We start from the raw sequence: 14,188 nt of genomic DNA, 5'->3' as shown, positions 1-14,188 counted from the left end.
TGATCTCAAGAAAATGGAAAAACTGAAATTTGACTTGGGTCTCTTGGATTCTCAGTATTTTCCCAACACTACACAGTATTCCATTGACTATTGTTATGATCATTACTGGTTTACAACACTGTATGTGATTTAGGGGAAACAGGTTCACATATCCTCAGATGTCTGTCACCACACTCACCACCAAAGAACCCATAGTCTTTTACCACAGACCATTGGGCCCCCCTTCTCCCTTTGTCTCCACCCCAACTTTCTCCCCTGCTCTAGAAGCCTCAATTGAGCAGCCATAGCTAGGGTTCAATTTGGTTTAGTTTTGTACACTGACACTTTGAAAGGCAGGCTGCTTATGTCTCTGGGTGACATTAAGGTAGCTCGTGAGTGTAATTCCCCAGACAGAAGGCCACTGAATCAGCAGCTTTGCCATGGACCACACATGAGGTGTCCACCCTATGCACTGAGACAATTCAGTTCTGAGGTTCTGAGTTCTAGAAGGGCTAGTAGTGGCTTTATGTATCTATGTCTGTGGTTCGTTTTCTTTAGGTGTATGGAGAGGATGCTATGGAGCCAGGGAACCTCACCTGGGTATCAGAGTTTATCTTCCTGGGTCTCTCACAGACTCCAGAGCTCCAGGTTTTCCTGTTAGTGGTGTTCCTGTTTGTCTACACCACCACTGTGGTGGGAAATCTCCTAATAGTGATCACAGTGACCTTGGACTCTAAGCTCCAGACGCCCATGTACTTTTTGCTGAGAAACCTGGCTCTCTTAGACTTCTGTTTCTCCTCAGTCACTGCCCCAAAAATGCTGGTGGACTTCCTCTCTGAGAAGAAGACAATCTCCTACGAGGGCTGCATGACCCAGATCTTTTTCTTCCACTTTCTAGGAGGTGCCATGGTCATCTTCCTCTCAGTGATGGCTTATGACCGCCTGGTCGCCATCTCCCGGCCCCTCCACTATGTCACCATCATGAACACTCAGCTCTGTGTGGGGCTGGTGGCGACAGCCTGGGTTGTGGGTTTCCTCCACTCCATCAGCCAAATGGCGCTGCTGCTCTCACTGCCATTTTGTGGCCCCAACATCCTGGATAACTTCTACTGTGATGTTCCACAAGTGCTGAAACTTGCCTGCACAGACACTTCCATCCTGGAGTTCCTCATGATCTGCAACAGTGGCATGCTGGATGTCATCTGGTTCTTCCTCCTTCTGGTCTCCTACTCCGTCATCCTGGTGATGCTCAGGGCACACTCAGAGCAGGCCAGGAGGAAGGCGGCTTCCACCTGTACCACCCACATCATCGTGGTGTCGTTGATGTTCATCCCAAGCATTTACCTCTATGCCCGGCCTTTTGTCTCCTTCTCCATGGACAAGGCTGTGTCCCTCTGCCACACAGTCATGACCCCCATGCTCAACCCCATGATCTACACCCTGCGGAACCAGGAGATGCAGGCGGCACTGAAGAGGCTAGGGAGGCGCCGGCTGGTTTGTAGAAGTGAGTGACACGGGTATGTTCCTGCCTTTCGGCTATTTCCCATCTGTCAAGGGAAGAGAGAGTCGCTGTATCTGGTCACCTCCTGTCTTAGTTACATTCTGTGCGGGTTGTTATAGAAGTGAGTGTTTTTTTTTTAAGATTTATTTGTTTATGCATACAAGAACTGGGGTACAGGCCAGAGGTGCAGGGGCTGAGAGGATTCTCCAGAGTGGGGAACAGAACAGGCAGATTGACTGAAATACACTGCTGAGGGGAGCAGCAGGTGAGTCAGGAGAGGTCTGCTGCACCTAGTGGGTAGCTCGATGGCCGGGGATGAAACTCATGCTGCAGTGGCTGGGGATAGCTTCATAGGTTGCGTCTTAACCCCTTGCGCCACCAGGGAGGCCCATGAGTATGTTTTGAAATGAAGCAACTTACTCAGATTTTAAGGAAAAGAGAAAATATCCTTATTTTTGTTTATAATGGATAAATGGAACAATAAGCTATGCTCTCATGGCCCCTCGAAAGCTACCTCCTGTTTTCTGCGTTTTTGATGGGCAGTTTCCCGGTATGATGACAGCATCATAAAGGTGGTCCATTTTTATGATTTTGACCTCTTTTCAGAATACCCTGTTTTGGTGTGAGTCTGGGTGTTTGAAAACAGCACCAGATGCAGAGTGTGAGCCTGAAATTAGAGGCACTGACCCATCACCTACTAGACTGATGGCCTTAGATGGGGCAGCGGCTCCTCTTGGCCTCAGGGCTTCTTCCTCAACAAACTTACTTAGTATCTGACCCTCAAGCCTCCAAGATTTATATTCAGAATCAAATTTTTAAAAATTGTGTGAGAAAGCATCGGGTAAACAACAGAACTAAATTTTTTTCCTGTTAGTCTTTTGGATAATTTTCAAATTTGAAATTAATCATTTTTTCTCTTTATGTTTTCAAGGTCATATAATGGTTACAAAAATTATGTGTGAAACACATGTAAGTTATAAAATTTATATTAATATGTTTGAATACTCAATTCAAGAACCAGAAGTTACCAATAACTTATCCTTTCCATGGGGTTCTTTCCATCACGTTCATACTCAAATGAAACCTCCCCGAATGAAACCACATCCTTGGATTTTGTATTTATTACTCCATTACTTGTAAAAGCAGTTTTATCACATTTTACATGTTCAGTATGTTATTTGGTTTGTTTTTTGAGCTTATAAAATACACTGTACATACATTCTAAGATTTGTTTTTATTTACTCAGTATGTTTCTAAGCTCCACATTTTTTCCTGTTCCACTATACTTTATTCATTTGCACTGCTGTAAATTTCCACTGGGAGAATAAGCTTGGGTTGTATCTATTTTCTTACTACAATTGCAACTGTGTTATTTTGAATATTCTCTCCTTGCCTCCAGTTGTTATGTTGAGGCGCTATGGGTTATATACCCTGAAGTGGAACTGCTAAGTCTTGAGATCTTTAAAGATTTAACTTTACAGGGCCTCCCTGGTGGTACAGGGGTTAAAGACACAGCACTATCAAGCTGTTGCCAGCTACTGCAGCAGAAGTTTGATTCTCCACTGGCCAGGGAGCTAACCCACAAGGCACAGCAGACTTCTCCTGTCTCCCCTACTGCTCCCCTCAGCAGTGTATTTCAGTCAATCTGCCTGTTCTGCTCCCCACTCTGTCTCTGGTGAATCCTCTGCTTTTGCAGAGAAGATAAACAGATGACCAACAGATATGTAAAAGGATGGTTATCATCATGTCTTATTAAGGAAATGAAGATAAAAACAACAATGAGGTATTATTTCATGCCTGTGAGAATAGCTGACATCAGAAAGACAACAGGTTTTGTTGAGGATGAAGAGTAAGAAGCATCCTTTACCCTGGTGGTGGGAATGTAAATTGGGTCAGCCATTTTGGAAAATGGTATGCCCTTCCTTAAAAATTAAATAAGTTTTGAAGGGGGCGGAGCAACATGGCGGCGAGGAGACGCTGCGAGTAAGATCTCCCATTAAAAAAAGTGAATAGGGAGGAAAAGCGGCAGGTCCCAGTGAGAACTGGGACACGGAAGATAAACGGGTGACGCCAGCGAACTGCCCGAAGAAGAAAGTGGCCATAAAAGAGGACTAGAAGGGAGGGAAGCGCAGAACCCTGCTCCCCTCCCCCGCCCACAGAGGCGGCACTCTCCGACCGGCAGAGAGGAGGAAACAACAAACAACAAACCAAAACGGCCCACAAGAACAAACGACGCAGCAAGCGGGACTGTGCGTGGAAAGGAACTATTGCAGCCACCACACCCCGTGAACGGGAGCTGAGGCGAACCCTGCAGGATCCGCCGCGGCGGTGAGCGAACGGCTCCGGGCGCCATTAGAGAAGAACAAAGACCCCGGGAGACGCGCACACAGCCCGGGCTGCCGGTAAGCTGGCGTGGAAACGCGGCGTGCTCGGCGCGCTTGAAAAGCAAGTGCAGACCTGGATCGCGGCTGCCCAGGTCCCCGCGCCTGCGACCTAGGCTTGCGGGGAGACGACCTAGGCTTGTGGGGAGACGCGCGGAGGTCCTCACTGAGGTGAAGGTCCCTCCCTGAGTGAGCAGGAACCAGGCGCCCAGGCACGGGAGCTGCGCAAAAGGCGCCCTTCCCGCGCCACTGAACTGGGCTACAGCCCGCGTCCTGGAACTGAGGGCTTTGAACTGAGACCCTGGGCACGAAAATTCGGGGCGTGGTTTCTCCACGACGGTGGGGCACAAGGCAGACACAGCACCCCAAAGCTGTTGAGGTGTACCCTACCATTCCCGCTCTGTTCTCTGTCCCACGGGGTGGGAGAGGCGAAAAACAGCCCCCCAAGGACAATAGGAGAGATCTCTGGCGCCACCTAGCGACCAGGAGAAAAAAAAAGTCACTAACACCCTATAAAACAGGACATTTCTTAAGACTGCTTGAAAAGGGCAGAAGGTTTCTGGAGGACCCAGTGGCCAGCCGGGAAGTTATTCCACGCCAGGCCCCTTCCGACCAGCAGTCTGAGCCCACAGAGGGAGCAGGCACCCATGTCCGGGGCAGACCGGGTGCGCAGAAGAGTGTGCCTGAAACCGGAGGCTCAGGGACTGCATCCCGCTTCGCCATTTGAGAACAGGGACATTTCTTCAGTAAAAACTGCCTAACACCAGCAGAAAGCTCCCCCAGAAGACAGAGATGGCTCCTGGAAGAGCCAGAGGGGAGCGGAGAAGTTCACCCAAGATGTCAGTCAGTCCGAGCATCACAGTGTCCCAACGCATACGACAAATTAGAAAACAGACAGTAGGGAGTAGAAGAACCACACGCAACCTAAAAACTCCTCAGGAAAGAAGCACACCACAAAAAGAAAACCACTCCCCAGATTGCAACGACAGCAACTTGGAAGAACTTCTGAGCCTTCCAGAAAGAGAATTTAAAATTGCCATGATTAAAAAAGTGATAGATCAGAAGAAGGAAATTGAGTCCCTAAAGAGGGAAGTAAGAGAAATGCAGGAGATCAAAGAATTAATGGAGGAACTAAAGAACTCTGGGAAAAGCAATGAAAGCAGAATAGATGAAATGGAAGAACGAATAAGTAATCTTGAAGACACAGAAATAAAAAGAACCAAACAGAAAAGGAAAGAGAAGTACGAAGGAAAAAGAATGAAGAAAGACTTCGCGAACTATCTGACTCCATGAGGAAAGGAAATATAAGAGTTATAGGAATTCCAGAAGGAGAGGAGAGAGATGTAGGAACAGAGAAAATATTCATGGATATAATTGAAGAGAACTTCCCAAATGAGAAGAAGGAGCTGAAAATTGATATACAAGAAGCAAGAAGAACACCAAACTTCCACGACGAAAGGAAAAACACAGCAAGACACATAATAGTAAAGCTCCCAAGAATCCAGGACAAGGAAAAAATAATGAAGCTGACAAGAGGGAAGAAACAGATAACATTCAAAGGAAAACCAATCAGGCTGACATCAGACTTCTCTGAAGAAACACTACGGGCAAGGAGAGAGTGGAGGGACATAGTCAACAGACTCCAAGAAAACAGATGCCAACCAAGAATACTCTATCCCGCAAAGCTCTCTTTCCTCCATGAAGAAAGAATATGGACCTTCCCAGACAAAGAGAAACTCCGGAATTTCATTGCGACTAAACCCCCACTCCAAAAAATACTACAAGGAATCCTAAAGCCAGAACCTCAGAGGGACGAATAACAACGAAAGAAGACAAAAAAAAAAAAAAAGGTTATTAAAAGAATAAATAAATAAAATCAAAGGAAAGACAAACATAATGGCAAATACAGATGCTAACATATCAATATTAACTCTAAATGTAAATGGACTAAACTCTTCAATAAAAAGACACAGAGTTGCAGCCTGGATTAAGAAACAAAACCCAACCTTTTGCTGTCTCCAGGAAACACATTTAGCTACAAAAGATAAAAATAGGCTCAAAGTCAAAGGATGGAAAACAATCCTACAAGCAAATGGGCCAAAAAAGAAAGCAGGAACAGCTATACTTATATCAGATAAAACAGACTTCAAACTCAAAAAAATAAAAAGAGACCCCAATGGTCACTACATTATGATTAAGGGGACAATACTTCAAGAAGAAATAACACTCATTAACATATACTCACCAAACGAAAGAGCACCAAAATATATCAGACAACTGTTGTCCTCTCTGAAAACAGACATCAGAGAAAACACATATGTAGTGGGAGACTTCAACACACCACTATCAACAATGGATAGATCAACAAGACAAAAAATAAGTAAAGAAACTAAAGCTCTAAATAAGGACCTAGAGCATTTGGGCTTAACAGACATCTATAGAACACTAAACCCAAAAAAAACGGAGTACACATTTTTCTCAAGCGCACACGGATCATTCTCCAGGATCGATCACATACTGGGGCACAAGACAAACATCAACAGATACACCAAGATTGAAATCATACCAACCATCTTTTCTGACCACGAAGGCATCAAACTAGAAATAAATCATAAAAAGAAGGCAAGGAACTATCCTACCTCATGGAGATTAAAAGCCACACTACTGGAAGACCACTGGACTAACGAGGAGATCAAAGAAGAAATTAAAAAATTCTTTGAATTGAATGACAAGGAGGACACCAATATCCTAAATGTATGGGATGCAGCAAAGCAGTAATAAGAGGAAAATATATAGCAATAGAAGCTCACATCAAAAAACAAGAAAGAACTCAAAGAAACAACCTAATCTCGAAGCTCAAAGATCTAGAAAAGAACAACAAAAAAACCCCAGAACCAGTAGAAGAAAAGAAATAATAAAAACCAAAGCAGAAATAAATGAAATTGAAACTAAAAAAACAATCCAAAAGATCAATGAAACCAAGAGCTGGTTCTTTGAAAAAATAAATAAAATAGACAAACCCCTAGCCAGGCTCACAAAGGAAAAAAGGGAGAAAGCACAAATACACAGAATCATAAATGAAAGAGGAGAAATCACAACGGACACAGCAGAAATCAAAAGAATAATCAGTAACTACTATGAACAGTTTATGGAAACAAGTTAACAATCTAGAGGAGATGGACAAATTCCTACAACTCTACAATCACCCAAAGCTAGATAAAGAAGAAATAGAACACCTAAACAGACCAATTACAAGCAGCGAAATTGAAATGGTAATTAAAAACCTCCCCAAAAACAAAAGCCCAGGACCTGATGGATTTACAAATGAATTCTACCAAACATTCAGAGACGAATTAGTGCCTATCCTTCACAAACTCTTCCAAAAAATTGAGAAGGAAGGGACAATACCAAACACGTTCTATGAAGCCAATATTACACTAATACCAAAACCGAATAAGGACAACACAAAAAAGGAAAACTATAGGCCAATCTCCCTAATGAACACTGATGCAAAAATCCTCAATAAAATTTTAGCTATCAGAATCCAACAATGTATCCATAAGATAATTCACCACGACCAAGTTGGATTCATTCCAGGGGCACAAGGATGGTTTAACATCCGAAAATCAATCAACGTTATCCAACACATCAACAAAAAGAAATATAAAAACCATATGATAATATCAATAGATGCTGAGAAAGCTTTCGACAAAGTGCAACACCCATTCATGATAAAAGCCCTTGAAATTCTTGGGATACAAGGAACATACCTCAACATCATAAAGGCCATCTATGACAAGCCAACAGCCAGTATCATTCTCAATGGTGAAAAGCTGAAAGCAATTCCATTAAGATCTGGAACAAGACAAGGATGTCCACTCTCACCACTGCTTTTCAATATAATACTGGAAGTCCTAGCCAGAGCAATAAGACAAGAGAAAGACATCCAAGGAATCCAAATAGGAAAAGAAGAAGTCAAACTATCACTATTTGCAGACGATATGATAATATACATAGAGAACCCCAAAATCTCCACAGAAAAACTAATTCAACTCATCAATCAATTCAGTAAAGTGGCAGGATACAAAATCAACACGCAAAAGTCAGTAGCCTTCCTATACACAAACAATAAATCTGAAGAAGAAGAAATCAAAAAAACCACCCCTTTTATTATCGAAACAAAAAAAATCAAATATTTGGGAATAAATCTAACAAAAGAGGTAAAGGACCTATACAAAGAAAACTATAAAACACTGTTAAAAGAAGTAGAAGAAGACACAAAGAAATGGAAAGACATCCCCTGCTCATGGATTGGAAGAATAAACATTATTAAAATGGCCATCCTTCCAAAAGCAATATACAGATTCAATGCTATTCCAATCAAAATCTCAATGGCATTCTTCAAAGAAATAGAACAATTATTGATGAAATTCATATGGAATCACCAAAAACCCCGAATAGCCAAAGCTCTACTGAAAAAAAAAGAAGGAAATGGAGGCATCACACTCCCAGACTTCAAACTATACTACAAAGCCATAATCATCAAAACTGCATGGTATTGGAACAAGAACAGACATACAGACCAATGGAATCGAATAGAAAATCCAGAAATAAACCCACAGATTTATGGTCAACTAATCTTTGACAAAGGAGCAAAGACTATGCATTGGAGCAAAGAAAGTTTGTTCAATAAATGGTGCTGGGAAAACTGGGTCGCTACATGCAAAAGAATGAAGCTTGACCACTACCTCACACCATACACAAAAATCAACTCAAAATGGATTAAAGAACTAGACATAAGACCTGAAACCATAAAATACATAGAAGGAAATATAGGCGAAACACTACGGGATTTGCACATCAAAGACATCTTTACAGACACATCACCCAAAGCAGTGATAGTGAAGAGAAAGATAAACAGCTGGGACTACATCAAATTAAAGAGCTTCTGCACAGCAAAAGAGACAATAACAAAAACAAAGAGAAACCCCACCAACTGGGAGAACATTTTTGCACCCAACACTAATGATAAAGGACTGATCACAAAAATCTGCAAAGAGCTGATGAGACTCAGCAACAACAAAGAAAATAATCCAGTCAAAAAATGGGCAGAAGAGCTAAAAAGAAACTTCTCTGAAGAGGAAATGCAAATGGCCAACAGACATATGAAAAAATGTTCAACATCACTTGTAATCAGGGAAATGCAAATCAAAACTACCATGAGATACCATCTCACACCAGTGAGAATGGCACATATTAAAAAAACTAGCAACAACAAATGTTGGCGAGGATGTGGAGAAAAAGGAACTCTTGTGCACTGTTGGTGGGAGTGCAAACTGGTCCAACCACTATGGAGAGCTGTGTGGAGATTTCTGGACCTACTAAACATAGGCTTCCATATGATCCAGCAATTCCACTCCTAGGTATTTACCCAAAGGACACAGAAACATCAATTCCAAAGAGCACCTGCACTCCTATGTTTATAGCAGCACTGTTTACAATAGCTAAGCTTTGGAAACAACCCAAATGCCCAAAAATAGATGAATGGATCAAGAAGATGTGGTACATATATACCATGGAATATTACTCAGCATTCAAAAAAGATAAACACATGCAATTTGCAGCAACATGGATGGCACTGGAAGGGATCATGCTCAGCGAAATAAGCCAAAAAGAAAAAGAAAAATACCGGATGGTCTCACTCATAGCAGGAATCTAGAAAACTTAAATAAGGGACCAGGAAAATGAATATAAGAAAGTGAAAATCAAAATCAACAAAGAACTATGAACCAGAGACACTTTTTGGGGGGTGGGGGCGGGAGGGGAAGGATTGGGGTCAGAATGGGGCGTTTGCAATTGTATGGGGGAATATAAAAATAAAATTTATTATTTAAAAAAAAAAAAATTAAATAAGTTTTTCCTTAAAAAACAAAGTAATGCTGCTTTTAGGTAGCTATCAAAAGGGTACCAAAGCATCAACTTAAAGAATTATACACACCACGATGTTTATTGTACCACTATTGCCCACTGAGAGATGATTGAATAGAAAGGGTGTGCAGTGTCCACAGCGGAATATTATTCCACTATAAGGATGAAATTTTGCCATTTGCAGCACAGTGGAGGGAACTTGGGGGGATAAATTAGATAAATGTAAAAAACAATAATAACAAAGTAAAGGACATTGATAACTGAACTGAGATTACCTGAGGGGAACAGGGTGGTAGGTAAGAGTAAGGGTGGAAGGGGTATAATGGATAGTGGTGGGTGTTCTATTTTTTTTTTCTCTTTTTTAATTTTCTTAAAATTGAAAAAAATTCCTTTGAAAACTTCTAAATTCAATTTACAGAAAATACAAGGGACAGAGAAACACATTAAATACCACCACAAGAATGCAGTTGACAGAATTCAGGCTGCAGGAAACACTTTGGGACAACGTGGTTTCTTAAAAAAAAAAAAATTGCAAGTGAGAAATGTAAGGGAAACATATAGATTAAAATGAATGTCAATCACTATCTGGAATTTATTTGGATCTTGATTCAAACAAACTGTAGAGGGGGAATAGAAATTAGATAGTTTTAATCAATTATTATGGATTAATTCTTTCATGAATCACTCCTTGATATTTAAAGTGTCATAAACAAACCCAAGGTCGTCTAAATCTTTTCTATGTTATCTTCTAGTTTTATTATTTTATGCTTTACATGTAGTTACGTAATCCATTTTGAGTTAATTTTTGTGAAAGAGGTTCAGTCTTTTATAACTTCACTTTCTTTCAATGTGGACATCCAGTTGTTCTCCATTGTTGAAAACACAATCTCTTCTCCTTTGTATTGACTCTGTTTCTGTTGAGAGCATATTTATATGGGTCTATTTCTGGACTCTGTTCTGTTTCATTGATTTATTTGTATTCTTTTGTCAACTAAGTCTTGAACACTCTTGTTTTGTATTAAGTCTTGAAGTTAGATAGTGTTAGTCCTCCAACTTTGTTCTTCTCCTTCAGTATTTAGTTGGCTATTCTGAGTCTTTTGCCTCTATATAAATTTGAGACTCAGTTTGTTAATACTTAGAAAATAACTTGCTGGGATTTTAACTGGGGCTATATTGAATCTATATAAGAAGTAAGGAAGAACTGACACCTACACTATATTGACCCATCCTATCCATGATCATGGATTATTTCTCCACTTATCTAATCCTTGGATTTTGCTCATCAGAGTGTTAGTTTTCCTCATAGATATAATGCATGGATTTGTTAGATTTATAATTAAGTATTTCATTTTACGCAATACAAATGGAAATAGTGTGTGTGTGTTTTATTTCAAATTGCATCTGAATTGTAATTGCATTTGTTTGTTCTACTACATAGGAAAGCAATTGAATTTTGTAGGTTAGCCCTGTATCCATCAATCATGCATATTAGTTTAAGGAGGGTTTTTTTGGTCAATTCTTTCAGATTTTCTACAAAAATAGTTTAATTTCTTTCTTTCCAATCTGTATGCCTTTCCTTTCCTTTTCTTGTCTTATATTAAGCAAGACTCCTGTTATCAGACAGCCCTGATATTGAACGGGTTGCCTGGCTGTGGGTCCTCACCTGCGCGCTTACAAGGGACTTATTAATACTCCACTACAGGCACACACAAAAGGTTAATAAAAGGTTTATCTACAAGGGAAAAGGAAATAAGGAAAATGTACAACTCAGGGAGAAAATAGGGAAATAAAGTCTTTAATGTGTCCTACCCGATCCGCCGACCTGGAAACCCAAAGGCACTCTCAGAGCTGGCCCAACGCTGCTAGCTGGCGGAGAGCCAAAATGGGGGGCCCCCCAAAGCCCACGTGTCTGGCTTTATACCAACTTGGCTGCTTAACCCCACCCTCAGGTCCCAGCCACCTTCCCTTTGGTGGTGATGGGATTTGGAGTTCCCAGTGTCTTTGGCTTTGGCCTGGGGTGGGGGTGGAGTCCACAAAGCCTGTATGGAATTAGCTTTAGGACATCCTTTCCCCCTAACACTTCCAGTACAATGTTGAAAATGAGACTTGTTCCTGATCTTAATCAGAAAGCTTCAAAATTTTCACCATTAATTATCACGTTAGGTATGCTTTTTGTAGATACTATTTTTTAAGAGACTTCAGAGGAGAAAGATATAAGTAGAATATACAAGAGATTTTTTGAGAGCGAAATCAGAATCATAAGAAATAAATCCAGGTAATTTACTCTTAATAAAGTTACAGTTAGTGACATCTGATAGTCAATGAGATTGATAAGACCTATTTCCTTTCCCCCTGTCAAACCAGGCTAATTTAAACCAGGGTTTTAAAATAGGCTAAAATTTTAATTTTGGGAAGAATTCATATTTTAAAATCAACATCTCCTGTATGTGTGAAAGAACACAGTGTTTTTACATGCCAGAAAACTTTATTTAAATAATTGCAACACAAGAACTAGGATCCACCTGAAAATCTCATGTAGAACCAAGATCTCTGTCTAAGAAATCACAGATTCTGCAGCATATCAAGGTTATAAAGTCAGTTAATTCTAATTCTAAACAGTTTATCATAAAAGAAAACACATGTGCTCCTTGTACTAGTCCTTACATGAAAAGAACTTTATCCTGTAACAATTCATGTATAGAGTAGTAGATTCATCTATAATGGTAGTGGAATTGGATATGGATGGGGCAAATCAACCGTGGGTCTGAGTGATGCAAGTGCCTGCCCTACCAGATACAAAAGGGAGCATTCCTATCTCCTGCATTTAACAAGTTTGTTTGCTTAACAAGTTTGTCTTCCTGCATTCTAAGGAAAAGAAAGAACATTCCTAAGCAGATAGCATGGACATTCAACACCAGGGGGTTAACAAAGCAGAGTTGGTGCTGCCCCTCACCAATCTGCACATGTCTGCATCAAAAGGCTGTGCCGACTCTTGCTCATTTCCCCTTATTTTAAAACTCCCTTGTATAAATCCCCCTACACTCTGCCAAAGAGCAAGACAGTGGTTTTTCAGACGCGAGACTGCTGCCCTCCTCAGTTTGTTGACAAAATGAACTACTTTCCTTCTCAAACTCTTGTTTCCTTTTATTGGCTGGGGACAACTGAGGCAGGCATTCAGTATCATGACTGCAAAATAAAAGACTTCACAGGGTTTTGGTTTCCAATGTACTATACAAACATTTGCCCATGTATGATATTGCCCAAGTTGAGATCAATTAAATTTTTATGTAAGATATCAAAGCAGTTGTTTGATGATACTGAGAGAGAGAGTTGTCACGTCAACAGAGAACAGTGAAATTTGAATCAGGTGGTTCAAATTTCTAGCATTTGCTAGAAATGCGAATTCTCAAGCTCTATCTAAGACCTATTACTTCAAAAAATACTGTGTGTAGGGCCTCCCTGGTGGCTCAAGCACCGCATTATGAAGCAATTCGCAGCCTCTGCAGCATGAGTTCAATCCCTGGCCGGCCAGAGGGAAACCCACAAGGCAAAGCAGACCTCTCCCGCTGCTCCCCTCAGCAGTGTATTTCAGTCATTCTGCCTTCTCTGTTCCCCACTCTGTCTCTGGTGAATCCTCTCACACCCCACACCCCCCGCATCTCTGGCCTGTACCCCAGCTCTTGTATGCATAAATAAATAAATCTTTAAAAAAAATACTGTGTGTAGTTTTTGAATTTTAACATGTCCTCCAGGTAATGTAAAGTGAACCATTGTAAGAAACGGGGCTTTCTAAAACTCCCAGGAGACTCTCTAACCTGCTAATCCTATATTTCTTATCTCTACAGTTCTCAATGTCCTTGGTGGGGGTTTGCCCCCAAGGCAGACCTCTCAACACGAAGTATTTTGGGCAGACTTGGAAACTTTTTAACAACTCCCACTGCTCCCTCACCCCCAGTGGGGACCAGCTGCTTCCTAAGCCCAGACCAGTAATTTCTCCCTGAGGATATCTCCTGGGCCCCAGGGCCACGCCGTGAGCAGCGTGAGTGAGCTGCGGGCAAGCACCAGGACACCGCGAGGCTGTCTGGAGAAGACCCCCAGCAGGATGTAAGACCTGGACTCTTCTCTCCCTCTCAAGCTGAAGAAGGCGAGAGTTTCCATCCTGCTGGCAGGTCAGCTGGAGCTAAGTTGTTGGAAACACCTCCTGGAAGGTGGGGGCGTTCACAGAGACCGCCTTGGTGGGGGTCGATGCAGAATGTGAGGAGAGCACTGGGAACTCTTCAAGGGGAATGTGCGGTTGAAAACTGCTTCTTTACCTTGCGTGTGACAACCAGTAATTTTAGCAGCCGAGCACAGAACTTGCCTGTGGCATAGGGAACATGGGATGAGGAAAGCCCCTAAA

At 41.6% G+C, this 14,188-nt stretch overlaps 2 protein-coding genes across 4 annotated transcripts in view; both read left to right on the top strand.

Annotated features, from left to right (window-relative positions):
• The first annotated feature begins 550 nt into the window (after nucleotides 1–550).
• Nucleotides 551–13,723, top strand: LOC119230757 (olfactory receptor 4D2-like). The gene is made up of 2 exons (XM_037492244.2): nucleotides 551–1,483; nucleotides 13,635–13,723. Exons 1-2 carry the CDS (start codon nucleotides 556–558, stop codon nucleotides 13,715–13,717), a joined length of 1,011 nt encoding a protein of 336 aa, XP_037348141.1. The 5' UTR covers nucleotides 551–555; the 3' UTR covers nucleotides 13,718–13,723.
• The window catches only part of LOC119230756 (olfactory receptor 4D2-like), a 28,149-nt gene continuing 15,407 nt past the window's right edge, over nucleotides 1,447–14,188 (top strand). Inside the window, exon 1 of one of the 3 annotated variants that reach the window (XM_037492242.2) lies at nucleotides 1,447–1,483. The gene's annotated coding sequence lies outside the window, so the exon portion shown is untranslated. Of the gene's footprint in view, nucleotides 1,484–13,920; nucleotides 13,959–13,978; nucleotides 13,998–14,188 lie in introns of those variants that run through there. The other 2 variants (XM_037492241.2, XM_037492243.2) reach the window with 2 other exon arrangements.

The sequence above is a fragment of the Talpa occidentalis genome, unplaced genomic scaffold (genome assembly GCF_014898055.3).
Source record: "Talpa occidentalis isolate TD23 unplaced genomic scaffold, MPIMG_talOcc4v2.1 talOcc4.7, whole genome shotgun sequence".
Classification (NCBI taxonomy): Eukaryota; Metazoa; Chordata; class Mammalia; order Eulipotyphla; family Talpidae; genus Talpa; species Talpa occidentalis.
This window is presented reverse-complemented; position numbering and strand designations above follow the sequence as displayed.